The 21,998-nt window shown below is 38.0% G+C and overlaps 1 protein-coding gene across 1 annotated transcript in view; it reads left to right on the top strand.

The window, feature by feature from the left end:
* Positions 1–21,998, top strand: part of LOC113531778 (thyrotropin-releasing hormone-degrading ectoenzyme) — a 147,237-nt gene that overhangs the window by 113,629 nt on the left and 11,610 nt on the right. The window contains exons 11-17 of the mRNA XM_026922677.3: positions 1,068–1,156; positions 6,008–6,141; positions 6,397–6,452; positions 16,008–16,155; positions 16,631–16,728; positions 18,369–18,476; positions 21,515–21,682. Of these exons, the coding sequence (XP_026778478.1) occupies positions 1,068–1,156; positions 6,008–6,141; positions 6,397–6,452; positions 16,008–16,155; positions 16,631–16,728; positions 18,369–18,476; positions 21,515–21,682 (801 nt within the window). The remainder of the gene's footprint in view (positions 1–1,067; positions 1,157–6,007; positions 6,142–6,396; positions 6,453–16,007; positions 16,156–16,630; positions 16,729–18,368; positions 18,477–21,514; positions 21,683–21,998) is intronic.

Genomic DNA, 21,998 nt, shown 5'->3' with positions numbered 1-21,998 from the left:
AAACAATTATTTGAATCATTTTGGAAGAAAAGTCTTTAATGATTTAATGTTTTGATGTTGAAATTTAAAGAACAGCTTGCAGAAACTTGTAGGGACTGTTGCCAGGTTTCAGCAAAACTCCCACCACTCAAAACACCACTGACCACTCAGACTACTCAAAAACTGCACGAAAAACTTTTAATTTACGGTTTGCATAGGTTACAATCAGATATATATTGCTTGCCATTTCACTTTCTCAAACACTGATAAATATAGTCATCAGTGTTCAGAAGTCTTGTTAGGGACACTCATAACCCCATAAATGTCATTTTGGAAATATTTCTGAATTCCATTATGTTGTATTGTTTTGTAAGATATTCCCTAAGAAAAGAAGTTTATTTTCAATGTTTATTTTTAAAATTTTATTTTTCAGATACACATTTCAGACAAGGACAATATGACTCCCTTTAAACTAAGATTTAAACCTGATGCTAATATGTTTTTAAATACTTACATGAATGGTGTTATTACATAATCAAGGGTCTTTATACAGACAGGGATAAAAAGCTGCATATTGTCTGGCTCTACATGACATTTACTGTGCTGTAATGGCATTAATTACTCTGTAGTGGGTCTTTTTGTTCGAGGTAATTAGCATTGGCAGGCAGCAGACCATGACCATCTGAGTGCTTGCCATTTTGACAGAGCATACATGTGCATAATAGCTGTCAGGCAGAGTTTTAAAGGCTGTGATAGGATTGAGATGCACAGACACAGCACAAGTGCTTCATGACCAGGCAATGATAAAGTACATGTACAGTAAATGCAGCATGAATGTTGATCACTGTCTGTGCATAGAGGCATGGTGTATGTTTTACAACCTCTAAGTTGATGTGATCTTGTTACGTTCACATTTGTAACAACCTTCATGTTTATCAGCCTAAAGTTATATAATGTATGATGATTAGAGATGTACCTGAGGGCAGTCTGAATTTCTTTCTTTTCGACTTCTTTCTCTGTTATTGCTTCGAGATAAATCTCTGATCAGGAATGACACTGACACTTCTCTACCTCTCTGTCTCTCTTAGTTTCCAGTGGCAGATCCCATTGACCCTAGCAGTGGGAAACGCCAGTCACATATCATCTGAGACTGTCATATGGGTCTCTAAAAGAACAGGCAAGTTCTCTTCATATACAGCACAAACAGAATTGTACAGAAGAATAACTTGTCTGATACACTACCATGCTTTCACAGACACTGCCATATACTGAGGTAAGGGTATTTATCCCAAATCAGGACTAAGGTTCAGTAATGTTCCATCATGATTCCATTTGAAATAACCCCATGGAAAATTATGTTCCTGTTATTTTAGCTGAACCCTCACAATCTAGCATCAAAGCGATACATTTGAAAGTACTGTCAAAATAGCAAGTGTTGTTCTTAAGTGTTGTACAATGGATATAAAAAGTCTAAATATTGCTGTTAAAATGGCAGGTTTTTGTGAAATAAAAGAATGACACTAAGATAAATCATGTCTGAGATTTTTTCTCACCTTTAGTGAAGCGAAGTGACTTGCAGCCAAGAATGGTGACACATACTCGGAATTTGTGCACTGCATTTAACCCATCCAAGTGCACACACAGTAGTGAACACGCCCCCAGGGCTGCAGCGGCGCCCGGGGAGCAGTTGGGGGTTCGGTGCCTTGCTCAAGGGTCTCACCTCATTCGCGGTATTGAGGGTGGAAGAGAGCACTGGTCATTCACTCCCCCCACCTACAATCCCTGCCGGACCTGAGACTCAAACCCACAACCTTCAGGTTCAGCTTCAGATTGCAAGTCCAACTCTCTATCCATTAGGCCACGACTGCCCCATGTCGCTTTAATGTGCGATTGCAAAGTATACAAATAAAGTAAAAAAAACAATCAGAAACTTTTATAGGTAAAAAAAAAAACTTACAGTAACCTAGTTACATAAGTGTGCACACCCCTAAACTAATACTGTTGATTTTATTATACCACTCAGTCTTTTTGGGTAAGAGTCTATCAGCGTGGCACATCCTGACTTGGCAATTTTTTTCCACTCTTTCATGCAAAAACATTCTAAATACATCAAATTGTAAGGGCATCTCCTGTGCACAGCCTGCTTCAGGTCACCCAACAGATTTTTAGCAGGTCTGGGCTCTGGCTAGGCCATTTAAAAGCATTGATCTTCTTTGGCCATTCCTTTGTTGATTTGGATGTGTGCTTTGGGTCACTGTTGTACAGAAAGGTGAAATTCCTTTTCATCTCCAGCTTACTAGCAGACACCTGAAAGTTTTGCACTAAAATTGGCTCGTATTTGTAGCTATTCATGATTCCCTCCACCTTTATAAAAAGCTCCAGTTCTGGCTGAAGAAAAGCAGCCCTAAAGCGTGATGTTGCCACCACCATGCTTTACCTTGGGTATGGTGTTCTTTTTCTTTGTGCCAAACATACCTTTTAGAATTATGGAATCATTATACCTTTTAGAATTTGTCCCCTCAGACCATACCACATTTTGCTACATGGTTTGGGGTGATTTTGTTGGGCTTAGATGTCTTTTTTTTGTGAGAAAGGGCTTCTAAGTGTGTCTAGCCATCCTACCCCATAGCCCAAACGTGTGAAGAATACAAGAGATTGATGTCACATGCAGAGAGTAATCAGTACTTAGATTCAGTAGTCAGATATTTCTGCAGCTCCTTTAATGTTGCTGTAGGTCTCTTGGCAGCCTCCCTGGTAAGCTTTTGTCTTGTCATTTTATAAATTTTGAGGGACATTTTGTTCTTGGCAATGTCACTGTGGTGCTCCATTTTTTCCACTTGTTGATGATGGCCTTCACGGTGTTCCATGGTACATCTAATATTTTGGAAAATTTTTATACCCCTCTCCTTATTGATTCCTTTCGACAGTGAAACCCTGTACAGGCTTTGTCAGCTCTTGGCTCTTGCAAACCATGGCTTCAGCAGTCAGATGAAAAAATCCTTCAGAAACAGGTGGTCTTTATTTGGGGTTAATCATAATTTAATTGATGACAGCTGTATGAAAATTACTTTTGAACGTGAGATTGAATGTGATTGGTTCATTCTGAACACAGCCACATCCCCAATTATAAAAGGGTGTGCACACTTATGCAACAAGGTTAGTGTAATTGCTCCTATTTTCCCTAAAATGTTTTGAATTCAAATTAGGCAGGGTCTTCCTGGCTGAGGTTCCCTATTGAAAAGGTACTCTTCTTGTGTCACCATTTAACTTGTTCCATTTTTCAGTAAACTTCCATTGCCCACGTTTCTTATCTCTGACACAACACAGCTAACCACCAAATAGTGAAACAGGTCTGTTAAAACCCCAGACAACCTATTTTTATAATTAGCTTAATACTGTGGTGAATTTATCGACAACTGCGAAAGACTTTTTTTAAACTGATCATTAGTTTGTTTTTTTTATTTATTTATTTATTTAAAATTATAAGGTTTCTGGATTTCTTTTTTCTACAGTTCTTATGGCCAATTTGAGTTGTCAGTGCTATATTTGGTAGAGGTGGCCTTGGGTACCAATCAGAATTAGCCAGCTGCTCCCCCATTACTCTACAAAAAAAATGAAGGAACTCACTCATCCTCTTTGTACCTGTGCAACCCAGAATGAAACTGATCAGAGTAGCTTTTTAAGCTAGCTTCAAGGATGTAGCAGTGTAGTGTGGACACCAGGCAATGACTCTACAAACAAAAGCATTGTGGAAGTTCAACACCGGCATTCTTACGGACTTTACTAGGACTACTACAGTCACACAGCCTTTTTGTAAGTTTTAGTGTAGTTAGGGATATATACAGTGGCATGCAAAAGTTTGAGCACCTCTTGTCAAAATTTCTGTTAGTGTGGATAGCTAAGTGAGTAAAAGATTATCTGATTTCCAAAAGGCATAAAGATGACATTTCTTTAATATTTCAAGCAAAATTACATATTTATTTCCATCTTTTACAGTTACAAAATAACAAAATAAGGAAAAGGGCCCAAAGCAAAAGTTTGGGCACCCTGCATGGTCAATACTTAGTAACACATCAGGTATCACAGCTTGTACATGCTTTTTTTTGTAGCCAGCTAAGAGTCTCTCAGTTGTTTTCTTTTCTTGCAAAAAGCTTCTAGCTCTGTGAGATTCTTGGGCTGTCTTGCATGTACTGCTCTTCTGAGGACTTCTTAGGATCATTATCCTGTTGTAGAAGCCATCCTCTTTTCGTCTTCAGCTTTTTTACAGATGGTGTGATGTTTGCTTCCAGAATTTCCTGGTATTTAATTGAATCCACTCTTCCCTCTACCAATGAAATATTTCCCATGCCACTGGCTGCAACACAAGGCCAAAGCATGATCGATCTACCCCGTGTTTAACAGTTGGAGAGGTGTACTTTTCATGAAATTTGCTCCCTTTTTTCTCCAAACATTCCTTTGCTCATTGTGGCCAAAATGTTCTATTTTAACTTCATCAGTCCACAGGACAACCCCAAAATCAGGCTTGTATATTTGTGTGGATGTCACTGCACAGTAGAACAGTGCACCACCACTCCAAAGTCTGCTAAATCTTCCTGAAAGTCTTTTGCAGTCAAACAGGGGTTTTGATTTGCCTTTCTAACAATCCTATGAGTAGTTCTCTCTGAAAGTTTTCTTGGTCTTCCAGACCTCAGCTTGACCTCCACCATTCCTCTTAACTGCCTTTTCTTAATTACATTACAAACCGAGGAAACAGCTACCTGGAAACGCTTTGCTATCTTCTTATAGCCTTCTGGTGCTTTGTGGGCATCAATTATTTTAATTTTCAGAGTGCTAGGCAGCTGCTTAGAGGAGTCCATGGTCAGAGTATTTATAAAGCTTTGAAATTTGCATCACCTGGCCTTTCTTAACGATGATTGTGAACAAGTTAAAGCTCTAACAAGCTAATTAAGATCTGAGACCTTGGTAAAAGGTATCTGAGAGCTTAAGTGCCCCTTTCCTTTTTTTAATGCTAATATTGCATAAAACAAAAATAATACACTATTCTTGCTTAAAAATGTTGAAAAAGAATGTTTCATCTTTAACTTTATGCCTTTTGGAGATAAGTCTCCAAGATATCTTCTACTCACTTAACTATTCACAGTAACAAAAATTTTAATGTAAACTGTTATTAAGTGAGAAATCTTTAGTATCACAAAGAATTTTTCACATACAGACATGTGTTGCCAGAACCTTTAAATCCAACAGAGAACCCAAAAGGGATTTGTTGTAGATTTATATGCATTAGACTGCATGCAGCCCGTGAAGGTTGTGCCCACAAGGTTTTTCTCTCTGGAAACCTTAAACAACTGTCAAGTGGTGTGAAGCACTCAAGCAGTGTGTTTTTATCTCTATTAAGACTAGCCAAAGCTTTAATATTAATATTATGACACATGATAGCATCGATTGAACTGAATAAACAGAATTTGAAGGAAAGGAAATGAATGTCCCCTTGCAGAACAGGATAAATGGATACATGATACATAGTCCTGTAGAGTAAGAGAGCTCGTTTTCTCCTTTAATCTAAAGGAAATGAAGAGGAATGTTGAAATAATTCTTTAAATGCTTGTTGGCATAAGAAATGTGAGTGACACACTCAGGAGTCTATGAAGTATTTGTTTATGAGAACCATTGAAGCATACAGTGTATTGTTGCCACTGGACAGTCTCATTTGTTTCAGCAAAAAAGTCATTTGTGCTATGGAACATTTCATTTCATCTTCCATAAGGTTTCTGGAGGTTTCCCTGAGGTTCACCTTCCTGTAATGAATGAACAACGATGAGCAGATTCATTAGAAACTACTACAGTCAGAGCACAATTTCCACAATAAAAGGCCTGAGTGAATATAGACATTCCCATTAGTACCCCCATTTATCACCCAACCTCTAAGTGCATCTGTTTTTGGAAAGGGAATAAAACGTGGATGTTCTAATGATTTCAGGTTGTGCTTTTAAGCATTATCACCTTGCTATTTTTCCATGTATATTTATAGAGATGCACTCTGTGGGCCACATAGACGAGAAGATGTGGTTGCTGGGAAACATCAATCAAACAGGCTACTTCAGGGTGAACTATGACCTTCACAACTGGAGGCTCCTTATTCAGCAGTTGATGATCAACCCCACAGTATGCAGCGACTCATTTCTCTCTCATTCTGTGCCTTATTTCATCTATTTCTGCTTTTACTCTCAATTTAACTCCTATTCTTTTTATCCTCTCACTAATCATTTTTCTTTTTTTCATAAACTTGTGCCTTTTTTTGGCTTCTCCTTTTGTTTCATTGTCTGTTCATTAGTTCCAACTACCCTGCCTTTCTTGTCTTCTGTATTATTGTACTCCACTACAATTAAACTTTTTTCTCTATTTTCTTCCTGACTGTAGATCATCTCTGTAGGCAATCGTGCTGGCCTGATTGACGACGTCTTCAACCTGGCCAGGTGGGTTTGCGGAGAATAGTTTCTCAGACTTTAAGCAGCAGCCTCATTGATTGTAAAGCTAGTTCAGGGATAATGGAAGCTTCTTTGCCCATTCCCCATCTGCTTGAACAAAAGCATATGTTGGCACTTGTGTCAAAACAAGGCCCAAAGCGAAGCTGTGCTGAAAGATAATGGGAAGAATGGAGGAGTGCATTCTTCTGGTCATGCCACTTCTCTCCCTCACTCTTTTCCTCTTTTCCTTCCACAAACAGCAGCTCTGTGAAAGTATCCAGTATAGCTTAGTCGCTAGCCCCATTCTCCTAAGGCTCCTTGCCAAGTCGGAAGGTAGGGATGAGTGATGAAATAGAGAGAGCACTTCCTCCACTGTGGGACTGAGCTTGCTATGAGGAGTCAAATCTCTTTCCAAGGATATCATATAATTGTGCCTTGTGCAGATGATGCAACCTCTGCAGCACAGCACGAGTGTCAAACTCATTTTAGGTAACAGGCCACATTTAGTCCATATAGAGGCCAACAGTACATACACTTAGTCTAATGTCAAGGGGGCTGGACAAAAAATTCAGCTTAGAAGACTAATGACACATCATCAACTCCTCTTAAATGTGTTCATTTATCATAAATGTATGCTGATAGGTACATTTTGAATGCACAAATGGTTTAAATATACACTATATGGGCAGAAGTTTGTAGACACCTGACCATCACACCCATACATGCTTGTTGAACATCCCATTTCAGATTTATTCCCCCTTTACTGTTATAATAACCTCCACTCTTCTGGGAAGGCTTTCTACTAGATTTCAGAGCATGGCTGTAGGGATTTGTGTTCATTCAGCCACAAGAGCATTAGTGAGGTCAGCTACTGATGTTGGATGAGGAGGCATGGGATGGAGTCAGCATTGCATTTCATCCCAAAGGTGTTCAGTGGGGTTGAGGTCAGGGCTCTGTGAAGGCCACTCAAGTTCTTCCACTCCAAACTTGGCAAACCACGTCTTCACAGGGGCACTGTCATGCTGGAACAGGTTTGGGTCCCTTAGTTTCAATGAAGGGAAATTGTAATGCTGCAGCAAACAAGACATTCTATACAAACTAGCTCTTTTCAAACCTTTCAAGGCACTGCTTGCATTCAGTGTTATTCGGGTAACAGAGATTTTATTTTACGTAATCAACAAGCAGGCAATGGTCAGGCAATCAACAAACAGTATGTTCTAGGCATGACTATGGGCAAAAAACAGAAAACCAGAAAAAGATCAGTACCAGGGAAATGTGATAGCAAAATACAAAAAAGGCTTGGCAGCAACAGGTAGAGGACACTGAGTGTATACTTCGCAAATGTGTGTGTGAACTGAGAGTACTGTGAGTGTGGCTGTGATTGTAATTGAGCCCAGGTGTGTACAATCAGAATGATGGTAAATGTGAACATAAGAGGGTTTGTGATGGCTGCGTGGTGTAGTCCTTGGCAGGCATGTTTGTAGGCTGTGTAGTACTCTGGGACTCGTAGTTGGACACAGATTTCATTGACGTCACAGTTTGTCGGTACAATGAGAAAGTAACATGTCCTTCAAGTTTCTCTAACACCACATCCTAAATGAATGTCCTCCTCATTGTATAATTTAATTATAAGTCGTTGCTCAGCTGGAGTGAATATTCACTGCTATATTGCTATATCATCTCTCAGCTGCTAGGGCTGGGTACATATATATATATATATATATATATATATATATGTATATATATGTATATTGGCAAATTCCAGCTTGAATTAGCAGGGATATTTTGAACCTGAATTTCATTGATGGAACTCACTGAGCCTGAATTGAAGGTTTGTGCTAAACTAAGCAGGGCTATTTCAAATAAGCCCTGCTTTTATTAGCACACTTTGTGGAATCCCCCCCCCCAGGTCTAGGCCCTCGTTATGTGTAAATTTTGTGTGTGTGGTCAATTTTTACAGAAATATGTTTGTTTGTTTTTTAGTAAAAAGTCTGGATGGGATGAATACATGTAAAGATGCAAATGCATTAGGGATGTAGCCAAAAAAAAAAAATACACTATTCTGATTGAACAGATAATGCGTTCTCAACAAAAAATGAATGAACAACAGGCAGAGTATTTGCCTTTTCCTGTTGTTGTTTTGCCAGAAAGCTTCAGACTGAGTATGCATCTGGATCCTGTAGAACTAAATGGAGAAAGTAACATGAGGTTTTTCTTTAATATGGAACTTTAAAGAACAGCTTGCAGAAGCTGGTGGGGAGGGTTTCCAGGCTTCAGCAAAATACTTACCCTAACTACAACTCAAAAACCTCCCAAGGACTTGAAACTAGTCCATAGTCAGCCATAGGAGTAGACATTTTCTTCTTTTTCAGTCTTTTTGAGGGAAAAAAGTTAATGGTGGTGCGCATTTCTGAACAGCAGTATATATCCGCAATATACGGATATTATAACGTTATATTATAACGATATTATAACGTTATACTAATAAGAGATGTACTTTTCGGTCTTAGCCCGACCTAAACAAAACCATGTTTCTACCATATTTCTGTACAAACACAAGAAATGTGCTTTCATATATAGAACTCCGTATAGCTCACACAGAAGGCTTTCTACTAGATTTCAGAGCATGGCTGTGGGGATTTGTGCACAAGAGCATTAGTGAGGTCAACTATTGATGTTAGATGAGGAGGCCTGGGGTGGAGTCAGCATTGCATTTCATCCCAAAGGTGTTCAGTGGGGTTGTGGTCAGGGCTCTGTGAAGGCCACTCAAGTTCTTCCACTCCACATTGGCAAACCACGTCTTCACAGACGTTGCTTTGTGCACAGGGGCATTGTCATGCTGGAACAGGTTTGGGTCCCGCAGTTTCAACGAAGGGAAATTGTAATGCTGCAGCAAACAAAGACATTCTATACAAACTAGCTCTATATGAACATGCACTGTGCACATGGCAGCATATCTCTGTGGGGCTCTCTAGAAATAATCCATTTAATTAATTTTAAAAATATTGAAGAACTTGTACTTTCATTGTGCATATTTTTGTCATGTTTAAATTATCACTTTTCGTCTTTATTAAAAGAAAAATCATACAATTTTAAAGGATCCAGTTTTACTCGCAGCAGCACTGCAACTTCATAGTAGATTCTGATAGCATGTACAGCAAACTTTTCTGGTCTTTCTTGGAATGTAACAAACCCAAAACTGAAATAAATATAAAATATTATTTGATAGCTGTTGTTGTTAAAATAACAGTTTCATAACAGTTTTATAACAGTGTTGGTATATACCATGCCCATTTCCAGTTTAAATCTGAATACGAAAACAGATATGGATAGTTTGAGCACTAAACAGTTGCAAATCTAGATAATGGTAACAATGTTTTTTGTCCTATGATATTTTATTAATATATTACACTTCTTAATTATATTATAAGAAGTTATAATTAGCTGGAATTTCAAGGGAATTAGTTAACAGTTTTTGTTTTTTTTCTTAGATCTCATGGCATTAGATCTCATGAATCAGCTGTATTGAGACATTTAAACATTAAATCTGTGTACTGGTTTACACTTGGGAGAGGGGAGTGGAGTTTCAAAACTAACAGAGGAGATTCAAACATTTCTGTTCTATTTTCTGCATATATCTGTTTATTACATTAAACTACCTAGAAATGTAGAAACTGGAGCCTGTGACAAAACAAACAAACAACAAACCTACAAATCACTAGTTAAAGGCTTAATTCCACAGTTGCCACTAATCCACCCATGACCGGTTGGTCTCCTTTCCATCTTATGAGTTAAGGCCATGTGGAACTGTCCATAATTGCTTATGAATTAATGTGAATAAATAAAGATCTTAGCCAAATTCTAATGCTGGTTTACTTGTATTGTAAGTTCTTTAAACACATTGGGCCTCATTTATAAAGCTGGATACGAATGGATTTATTCGGAAATCATTTACCAAGAGCAACTTACAGATGTGCTTTGTAGTTTCTATCAAAAACAGATCCTCAGGAAATTTTGTGAAACCCAGTTGTTTCATATTAAAGGCATTAATTAAATAAATATTAACTATGAAAAATGGTGGAAGCAAGCCAACACAAATCCAAAAATTAAGACAAATAAGACCAGTCATTCGATTAGGACAAAAGAAATGCAGAAGGAGGATGGGCCAGTCTGTGATTAGCCTAAAGTGGTAACCAAATACCTCAGCTAACAGAAGATTTAGGGAGCACCATGCTTATGAGGGAACAGATATTTGGAGATGTATGATTTTTTCAGAACATGAAATCTGGCTTATAAATCAGTTTTGTTTATTAAATCTTCTTTAAATGCTGTGTAACACTTCAGAGCCAGCAAAATTCAACTAGCAAAACAACCTTTTTGCATGTTCAGTTTATCAGTGCTTACATTTCTTGTTACTGACACCTTTTAAATAGAAATAAGTGCTCCACTGATGCATGAGAGGTATCTTAATTGCAGACTTCTGGCTGACAGTCACCAAGACACAAAAACAAATTAAAATAGCTGTTTCCCTGTGTGATGTACTTTTTGTCCGTGATCACCTGGGTACAATGTAGATTATATTCCTCTCTGTTTTCATGACAAACCATTTACTTTTCACCTCACTTAATTCACACTTAATTCACCATTCAAATAATATTTTTAATATTTTAATTCTTCTGCTTCTACCGCTGAGAAATATCTTTTCTTTTTCCAGTTTAGTCATCATTTCATGTTTCCAGCCCTCTATGGCTTTACCTTTTATGGTGTCTTCTGGGCATGACTAAATACAGATGAGTTCACATATGCACATGAGACTGACGAAATCAGTGTTTCTGATACGTCTGTAAATCTGGTGGACATTTTTATTTAGGTTTGGCTTATGCAACCAGTTATATAAAACTTTACTAGAAGATTGATAAATGAGAGCCATTGTGAGAAGCATTTGCTCTAACAGCACTTTCCCACCTCCTGTCAAACAAACAGGAAAGCTGGAAGATGTAGTGTCTTTTCCCCTCTCTGCAGCCCAGCTCCACTGTTCATCATTCAGAAGTGGATAGACTCATGTGTTTTGACCTGTTTACAGCTCATACCCAGTTGTAATCATTCAGTTTAATAAATACAGTACACCAGGGAAGCAGAGGAAATCAGACAGCCAAGCACTGAACCATGATGAGCTCTATAATACTACTTCTACAGTGGATATAAAACGTCTACACACCCTGGTTAAAATTGCAGGTTTTTGTGATGTAAAAATGAAACCAAGATAAATCATGTCAAATCTTTTTCTGCCTTTAATGACAATGGTCATTTTACGACAATGGAAAATATACATTTTAGTGTATATACACTTTCATCAGAGATTGTGCTAAACATCTAGCAGTGTTGTTAGAGTCTGCTTTTCCAGACAGTGTGGACAGATTTCAGTGGGAATCCTGGCGAAGGTTCAGCCATAGCTTTAGGTGAGTCAGCTTGTCCAAGGATTGTGAACAAGGCCTTATAACTCACTAGATACTGACTGAGATTGATGTAGGATCAGAGTTAGCATCAAAAACATGATGCTGAAGTTGATCAGTAGAGATCCAGGTGGATGGAAAGCTAAAGCCTAACTCAAAGGTGTTTGTGTATACTGAGGAGTGATGAGGCAGGTCAGTGTTCCTGCCTCTCCTCATTCAGTGGTGCTGATTGTTTGTTGTTCAAAAGGAAGTCCTGGGGTTGAATTTCAATTCACACCTCCCCAAAGACTGCACTTTAGGGACAACGAGTCATGCTGAGACTATATTTTGTGAGGCCTTTCAAGGAGTCTTGAGTAACCAAATTCTTCTGGAGCTCATAGGAAATATTCATCCAATTCAAAAAGGTGGCTCTCACAGTTTAATTTGATGGTTTACTGAGGTCACTATAGCCCAGTTATATACTGCATATAATAATTACAGTGCATAATTAGTTGATCTTCACAACAATATGGAAAATGTTTAATGATCATGTAGAATCCAGTGCATGTGTGTTTGTAGAACAGAGGAGAAGGCAGGTGAATTTTGACAGAGCTTCAGGTTTATTTTATTTTATTTCAGTGAGCTTTCCACAGAAAAAAAACGCCAAAAGGCCAAACATTGGTTGTCTCACGTTCAAGTGTGTGTGTGTGTGTGTGTGTGTGTGTGTGTGTGTGTGTGTGTGTGCGTGTGCGTGTTGCTTTAGCTTTAGTCCTTCTCTCACTAGTTCACTGTCTCTACTAAAATGAAAAACAACCATATAAGTAGGCTGCTGGTAATAACACACAGATGAGAACAATCCCTCATTACCTGCAGGCAGAAAGGTGACAAAGGTAAAACCGACATGAATTGTGATAGGTTGGGCTACAGTAAGTCATCTGAACATCTAGTGCTGTACTGGAAGAATGGAAAACTATTCATAATTTGTATTTATTTACATTTACATTTATGACATTTATACCCTTATCCAGTGTGACTTACATTTATCTCATTTTACTATGATATTTTGAAGTCAAGCATACAGCTACATTGTATAGTTTTATTTTATTTTATTTTATTTTTTATTTTTATTTAACACAATTTTAAGGGGATTTGTTTCTAGGCCAATTTAAAAATGATTGGCACCTGCCCTGTAGAAAATAACTACTTCCTGTGTCTCATTCTGTAATGTTTAACAATGTTGGGTACACTTGAAGAGGTACGTTGGTCCTCTCCTCCATTCAGGGCATTTTAACCTCATTTATACTCTTAGGTTTGTGCATATGGTCTTCTCTCTTCAGTTCAACCATGTCAGGTTCAAAACTGAAGACTCAGATGGCCAATGCTAAATATTGATTTAACTATTTCCATTTTGGATTGTTAGTATGTTTGGCTCGTCATCTTGTTGAAATCTTATGGAACTTGGAAGCTGACAAAAGTATTAGAATATGAATGTTGTATAATTGAAGTGTAGCCATGTTACATTAAATAAAAGTCACATTTTTCAGTGATGTATTTAATAAGTTTACATCCAAATGTGAATTAGGTGAGGTGAAGAGAAAATGGTTTGACATGAAAACTGAGAAACAAAATTACCCACGTCATCACAGATACCAAGCACATCCAACAGAGAAACTGCTAATTCAGAGCAGAGTGTCTCAGCAACTGTCAGGCAGAAAGCTCCCCTCCCAGATGCTGTGTTGGAAAAGCACACTAGGGAGTAACTATCTCACTGCAGCTTGAGACATACCTGATCTTTCACTTATCCATCACTTAGTGCTGGCTCTAATAAAGTGATGCACAGCATTAAAAGAAGATGCCATAGCAAATGGAACCAAGTTATACCCCATCTGAACCACTGCATATACATACAGCTGCATTTCTTCTTAAGTAAATGAATGTCTTATTTGTTTTGAATTATAGATTAATATTGGCTTGCTTTCTTTAGTTTTTTCATGTTTAATATTTCTTTAGTAAATATCATTAATATGAAATAACTGGGTTTCACAAGAGTTTCATTACATTTTTGTGTGTAATTGAAATAAATATGATAATTAAACTTGACAGCCTAACTTGTATATACAAGTGATGGAACTCATTGCAAATTATATTATTTCAAGCCTATCAGTCAAGGTTTACATTAGTTAGTCTGTTTATATGTAAATTTACACACATTCTGGACAACTAGGATATTAACATTGTTTTTCCAAACTTGCAGGATTTTCATAAATACCAAATTTCTAGTGGAAATGCTCCTTTAAATGATTTTCAAATAAATCCCTTCATACCCAGCTTGATTAATGAGGCTCAATCTGGCTACCAGAACACAGCCACAAACTTTTATCTTATGCATGAAATGAACCAGAAACTACAGTTGGAGCACAATGTTTAAATGGTAAAAAAGCATTTAAAAAAAATACACAGCTGGCTGGTTTTTGGAGCATTCTGCCTAGATTCAAAATTCTATGAAAACATTAAATGTGTCAAATGTGGTTGTTTACAGTCAGATCAGTTTTGGCTCGTAGTACATTTGTAATTGCCTTACTCATTGCCTCATTGTGCCTAAACTCAATTATAATCTGCCGTTTTCTTAACCAGACGTGGTACATAGCCATCTGGAATTTAAAAAAAAAAAACAAGCACATGGCTGGAGAAGCTGCCTCTGCAATGTGTTCTTCTACTGCTGCCTCTAAATGAACATGAGGGGTAAAAGAGCATCAAAGGACAAGCATTATGCCCATTATACAGATGAGCTTTTGCTTGCCTTTTAATAACACATCAGTGATTAAGGCACTGATGTAATTGGTTTTTATCAGTTGTCTTTAAAATCTATTGCATAATTAGACAGTATGGGTAATTAATGCACAAGGGCAGCAGCATTTATTTGCCTTGTGGGATGTTTAGCATTTTGTGCTATTCTGTCCACACTGTCCTCCTGTCTCACATCCCCCCAAAAATGCTTACAGCATTAGAAGCTCATTTATCATTGAGCTACTCTAATTCAGTAGTTACACATTACTGATTGTGTTTTCCAGACAGAAACTAAATACACAAAGAAAGAATGAATAATTAAGTTCAGACTAAGCAAATAGAGGTGGGTGCTTGACCAAAAAGTTTGAAAACCTGCATTAGACTGCTTATAATGGTGTATATGGTTTTTAATTTATTAAAAATGCCTTCAGTTAATATGCAGTGAATGCTGCTGTCTTTCAGTCAGGTCCAGAAATCTAAATTTTTTTTTTACTAGTTCATGAACACCATTGACACAAATATGTAGACCTGATTGTAAGTCAGGACAGTGTTGCTTTGTGGTTGGCCAAATAGCTGAAAAAGAAAATGTCCTTAGACTGTTCCATTGAGCTTGTTTGAAACATTTCTCTCTGTTATTTGGTACATGGATCCCTGCTTCCTTCTCATATGGTGTTTGGAGCCCCTGAAAAGCCCCAGGCTGTGGAGAGCTGGGGCTAAGATGGATGGAAGAGGTGTAGTGACTAATCTTCGTGATAAAATACTGAGTCATATTTGCTTCAGAAAGCCTCTGTAATCTTACCTTGTATTTGATATGCTGCTCTTGATGACAGTGGATGGGGTTTGAACTTTCTTCTAGTGCCAGTACCTTTTATCCTCCAAGCGTCTGATAGTTTATGGATTTATGCAACGTGAACAGGACTGCATCATTAGAAGAGAATGTGCTTTCAGAAGTATTTTTCCTGCAGTATTGTTCCTTTTCCTACATGGCAGTAAGCCTCCCTCAAATAGTGTTATGATCTATACTCACAAAACACTAACTCTTTTTGTAAACATTGAAACAGATATATGCCTGCCTGTATTAAATTTGAGTATTTTTGCTCTTTCACTTTAAGCAAACCATTTTTCAGACAGAGGTGTCACTTTGGCACAGTGCTGTCATGTTGGGTTTTTAGATAGCCACAAGTTTAACTTTTCTATATGTCTGGACCACTCTATTCCTTTTAATCTTCCATCTTCTTTCTGTCTTACACCTCTGCTACTGTCTCTCTACTGTTCTCTCTCTTTTCTGTCTTCCTCGGAATGTCTATCTCTCTACATCAATCTCTCATTCTCTGTACCTCTGCAGGGCTGGCTATCTCCCACAGAGCATCCCTCTGCAGATCATCTGTTACCTGTCTGAGGAGGATGAGTTTCTGCCCTGGCACGCTGCCAGTCGTGCGCTGTACCAACTCGACAAGCTGCTTGACCGCACCAAGGACTACAGCATCTTTAGCGTGAGTGAACCTCCATTAAGCCTTGTGAAACTTCACAACTGACCTGGGATCAACATCTTTAGTGGGGTTGAAACTCTATTGGTCCCTCTGAACTTTCAGGACTGAAATGAGATTAGAGTATGTGGCATAAGTGAAGCTCCATGAGCCTCTCTGAGCTTTCAACAGTGATCTGGAATCAGTTAAGAGCCTAACAGTAACAGCAAATTGTAGGATGTCAAACACATTGACTGTCACGTTGACATCAAAATGTCAACACAGTCAACACATCCTGCTTTAACATTACCAGTCATCTGCCTGTGTATATGTACATCAGCCATACTGACACGCTGTCTCTCTCCCTTATTCGATCTTCCCTTGTACACTATCTACTTTATTATCTCTATTCCTTACTGCATATTTCTGTCGTTCCCTCCCTCCTTTCCTCCCTTGCTTACCTCCGTCTCTCTCTCTCCTTCTTTGTGTCCTGAATGTTCAGAGCTATGTATTGAGACAGGTTGAGCTGAAGTATCATAAGCTGGGCTGGCCAAGTGTGAATGCAGATGGCTCCTTCCTGCAGGCCACCTATCAGACTGAGTAAGTGCTTTCACTGCTCAAATGAGAGACACACACAGTGCAGGCAATCTTCATTTGGGATTTACAGTTAAGGGGCCAAATGTTTGCATGCACCTAGCTAAAGGTATTTAATTTCAGCTTTTTTTTAACAACTCCACACATTTCATGTTAGACAGGATTATTTCAGCTTTAATTCACTACATCACAACTCTAGTGGGTCAAAGGTTTACATACACCAAGATGACTGTCTCTTTAAACAGTCTTGAAGATTCCAGAAATTGATGTAATAACTTTTAGAAGCTTTTGATTGGCCAATTGTCATAATTAGGAGTTAATTAGGAGTGTACCTGTGGCTGTATTTAAGGACTTACTTTTAGAGAAACTGTCTTTTTGCTCTTGATACCATGCAAAAATACAAGCAGCTCAGCCAAGACCTCAGAAAAGCAACTGTGGACCTCCACAAGCCCGGTTCCTTCTTAGGAACAATTTTCAAACAACTGAAGGTATTACAAGCATCTGTTCATACAATCGAATGAAAATATAAAAATCTTGGGACCACACAGACACTGCAACCTTCAGGAAAGAGGCACAAATTAACTCCCAGGGTTGGACAAACTTTGGTCTGAAAGGTTCAACTAAATCCCAAGACAACTACAAAGGAACTGGTGAAGGAGATGGAGGTATCAGGTACCAAAGTATGTACATCTACCATGGAGCAACCTGAGTGAGTAACCAGTTATGTCAGGAGGAAAATCCTGGCAAAATATTGTGAGAAGCTTGTGGAAGGCTACTCCAGGCAGTTCAAGCAATTAAAAGGCAATACCACCAAATACTAACAAAGTGTATGTAAGCTTTTGACCCACTGAAAATAAATTATAACAAATAAAAGCTGAAATAAATCTGACTCTTAGATATTATTTTGAAATGAAGTCTTATGGAAATAATGCAGAAACCTTATTTGATTTAACACAGGAAATGTATGGTAACATGAAATGTGTGGAGTTGCAAAAAATCTGAGTTTCAATTTCTAGATGTATGTAAACATTTCGCCTCAACTGTAACCCAGTAAACTCCTCTTATATTTTGTACTATACTGAGAGTGAAAGTCACTGGAGATTCTCCAGGTTTTGGTGAAAGAAATGCTTAATTCATTAATTGTATTTATAATTACTCCTTTACTTCTTGTCTTCTTTCTATCCACATGACCTTTAACCCAAAATTCCTTTACACTTCAATACTCCCTCTTCTGTTATTCTCTCTTCCCTATATTCACTTCCTTGCTAACTCCCTGCTTCCCTTATTACTTCTCTCTTATCCCTTCCTACATTTACTTCTTCTCTGCCCATTTCCCCACTCTTTTATTCCTCTAACTCTTTTCCATCCCTCTCTTATTTGCTCTCTGCCTTATTCCCCCTCTCTCTATTCATGTCCACACTCCCATATTCCTACCCTTATTCACTTCCTCTCTCCCTTATTCCCACTGTATTCTCTCCCATTCTCTTGCTCATTTACTATATCACTATCCCTCTTCATGTGGCTTCTTACTTTTCTTCTGTTTTTCTTCCGTCTCCTATTCTCTGAACCTTATTCTCTCTCACCCTTTATTATTCCCTACCCCCTTGTCTGTTCCCCCTTCCATGCTCCTTCACTTTCCCCACCAGAGAGCTACAAAGGGCAGTGATTATGTTGGCCTGCAGTTTTGGGAATAAACACTGCCATCGGCAGGCTGTGTCCCTTGTGTCCGAGTGGATCTCGAGCAACAAGAACAGGTAAAAAGACACAAACACACACACACACACAAACACACTTGTTTTACTGTCCTTCTGAAGACCTTCCATTCACGCAATTATTAATGCAGCTAATTAATGCTGAGCCTAAACATAACCTTTTGTCTCTCTTAGTTTTTTTTTTAATAATAACTACAGTTTTTGTAATAAATAAATAAATAAATGTTCCTACAATGGACATTTAGTCCCCACTAAAATATAAAAAAACATGCTCACACACACTGCAGCACATGCTTTTTATCATCATCTAAACCCTGATACAGATGTTTTAATATTTTAATTAGCATTTTAATTAATGCAATTAATCTCTATGAAATAAATATCTGAAATAAAGTGTGTGCAGCCAATATTGCAGTAAATGTTATGTGTGATTTTGACAGAAGCGGTTGTAAAGGTGGCTAATGTGAGCAACTGAGTGCATTAGTGACTGCTATGTGTTGACAGTTTGACATCTGATCAATATATTGCACTCTGGAATCATGCTAACCCTCATTGTATACCCACTGTCTGCCAAGGAATCGTGGCAACACCTATTTGTTCGTTTAAGTGAAGTGACTTGTGGCCAAGTATGGTGACCCATACTCGGAATTTGTGCTCTGCATTTAACACATCCAAGTGCACACACACAGTAGTGAACACACACACACACCGTGAACACACACCCGGAGCAGTAATAATAGCTTTTGTCCCCAAACAGCCTTGTATACATGGCAGTGATCCACAGCCAAACACAAGATGCCATAAGTACCGTCTAATAAGGGGAAAATAGAGCTTATGGGATGTAGTGACAGCTGCTGTGCTTGTGCATGTGTGTCTGTGTGTGTGTAAAACAATTCAAACCAAAGAGATTTCTTTTAACCCGACCCTTTAAGTTATTCTTTCAGTCAGCCTTATTATTATTATTATTATTTATTGTTATATGGTACTCCTTCACCATGGCTGTGACCTCCTCCATCCGTCTGTAGCTGCGAATAAGTGGTACTACAAGGGATGAGAAATAAACTGTAATAAGAGGTATAGCTCTGTTGTTTGGCTTTGTACTGAAGGTGATGATGAGTGATCACAGCCATCTGAGTGAATGAGACTACATAACGTGTATTGACACTACATAAAGCTGAAGTGAGCCAAGAAAATTGCTGTTTTTAAAGCTGTTGTTTAAAAATTACTTTAAAAGAAAAATGTAAAATTGGGAGGAAAACTAGAGACTTTGACAGCTGATGACATAATTCAATTGTTGTCATTACATCATTACTCATCATTCTCATTTACCACATTTGGCTGATGCTTTTATCCAAAGGAACTTACATTTGAGACAAGATACAAATGATCAGGGACAAGGACCTTGCTCAAAGGCCCAACAGTGACAGCTTGGCTGTGCCGGGTTTTGAACTCAGAATGGATGTGCCTTCCAGATGATGCACATTACCTCCATATAGTTCACACCCGCAAAGCTGCCAGATTTTTCGAGTAGAAGTGTCAGAGACAAGGGATTTCAGTCGCATCTAGACAACCCTCTTGAAAAACCTGCACACTTGCCTTTAAGCACAAAAAATATTAAGTTAGAATGCTTTTAACTTAAGTTAGAAAGACTTTTAAAGCTTAATCAAACAAATAATAAACAAATTAATAGGAATTATTTATTACAGTTCTTGGAGTAGACCTATTCTGTATTCCTTAACTTTAATACATTTGCCCCGATTGTAGAAACCAAACCACAATAACACTTTTCCTAATTAACTACAGATCAACTGCCCAGTATTAGTCCTTGGCATTAGAAATAATAGCTGAATTTGTCAGTATTTGTTCTAGTTATTAACAGAACAAGATGCATAAAAATGTAGCCCAAATAAAGGCTTTGTAAGTCTAGGTAGATACACACCACACGTTACTTCACAATGCAAATGTGGAACTGGACCCCTCAAATACTGTGTGGAGTTGATTGTGTTCAGGTGTGTGTGATTAGAAATCAGGTGAATGTGAACGTGACAAAGTCTGTGAGTGTTAGGAAGTGTAGTCCATGGCGGCCATATTTGTAAGCCTCAGTGTGTTCCGGGAAACAGAGTTTCTTTTTGTTGGCCTGACAGTAAAGAGGAGGTCTTCTTGTAGATTATTTATTAATGTATATCAAATTAAGTACATGTACAAATTACGATGTACAGGTAGCATTGTTTTATCTTGGACGTCACTTCCAGTGTGCATTTTTAATGCATGTATTGCAGATTGTACCTATACTGTGTAAACATCTCTCCAATAAAGAAAAAATGCTAAAGCAGCAGCCACACAGTTTACATTATGACTCATGATTTTAGAAGGCATGAAAAATGAGAGCGGTTTGAGCCTTCACCTGAAATTAGGCTGAGTCAAGAGGAGGGAGCATAACATGTGATTTCCAAAAACTGTAGGCCATTGTCTGTGAGGTTGATGCCAAAATATAAACTGACTTAATGAACATTAATGGATTAAGATGCTTCAGTAAACCCTCCTTGAAGTTAAAAATAATTTGCAAAAAATACTGAACCTAATGCTAACCAGCACTGCTGCAACTATGTGTTAGGTTATATGCAAAATCAATCCTCAAATCCATATCAAACCCTCATGCACAAACATTTAGTCTTTTAATGGACATGGTTAAATTTACCAAGCAATTTTATATGTATTGATTTTAGGAGAAAGTAACCCTATGCCATGGTTAGCTTATACCTGTCTTTCATCTGCTAAACATTTCTGAGAGTCCTCTTCTGGCATCAAGTTATTATTTTTGAATTTAATATTGTGATATTGTAAAACCGTAATAATGATATTTATAGTAACTATATCAGTATACTTCATTGTTCAGTTGCAATCAGTTCAGTTCAATCATTATAATTCCACTAAATTTCAAAATAACTTGTTCTTTTGTTCAAAATTCTTGTTCTTTTGGTGCCCAAGGTAATTGTACACACATGCCTCACATGCTATCCATGAAGTTTAGTTATGCCCATGGGTTTGTGTATGCTAACTTAAGCACTTCAACCCTGCAGGATTCCCCCAAATGTACGGGACATTGTCTACTGCACGGGTGTCTCTCTGATGGATGAAGATGTATGGGAGTTTATCTGGATGAAGTTCCACTCCTCCATGGCCATCTCAGAGAAGAAAGTCCTGCTGGAGGCCCTAACCTGCAGTGACAACACTTACCTACTCAACAGGTGAGATCTGATATGACCAGATTCACAAAGATATGAAGAACCTATGTGGACAGCAGACAAGACATTTAAATGCCTCACTGGTATCTGTAATAGAAATAAGATGATTTTACAGGTAACATAATGCCATAATATAGATATGAATACATGTGATATTAGCTCAGTGCTACTTAGAGATTTTGGTTTTGTAAGTCACAAAACTGCCTACGGCAAGGTCCATAGTGCTAAACTGCACTAGTGTTGCTGTATAATGGCTGACCCAACACTTTGACCTTATAAGCAGTGAATCTTAAACCACTGAGCTACCACTTTGTTTAAA

This window comes from Pangasianodon hypophthalmus, chromosome 18 (genome assembly GCF_027358585.1).
Source record: "Pangasianodon hypophthalmus isolate fPanHyp1 chromosome 18, fPanHyp1.pri, whole genome shotgun sequence".
NCBI lineage: Eukaryota > Metazoa > Chordata > Actinopteri > Siluriformes > Pangasiidae > Pangasianodon > Pangasianodon hypophthalmus.
The sequence above is the reverse complement of the archived record's forward strand: the minus strand, read 5'-3'. Positions and strand labels throughout refer to the sequence as shown.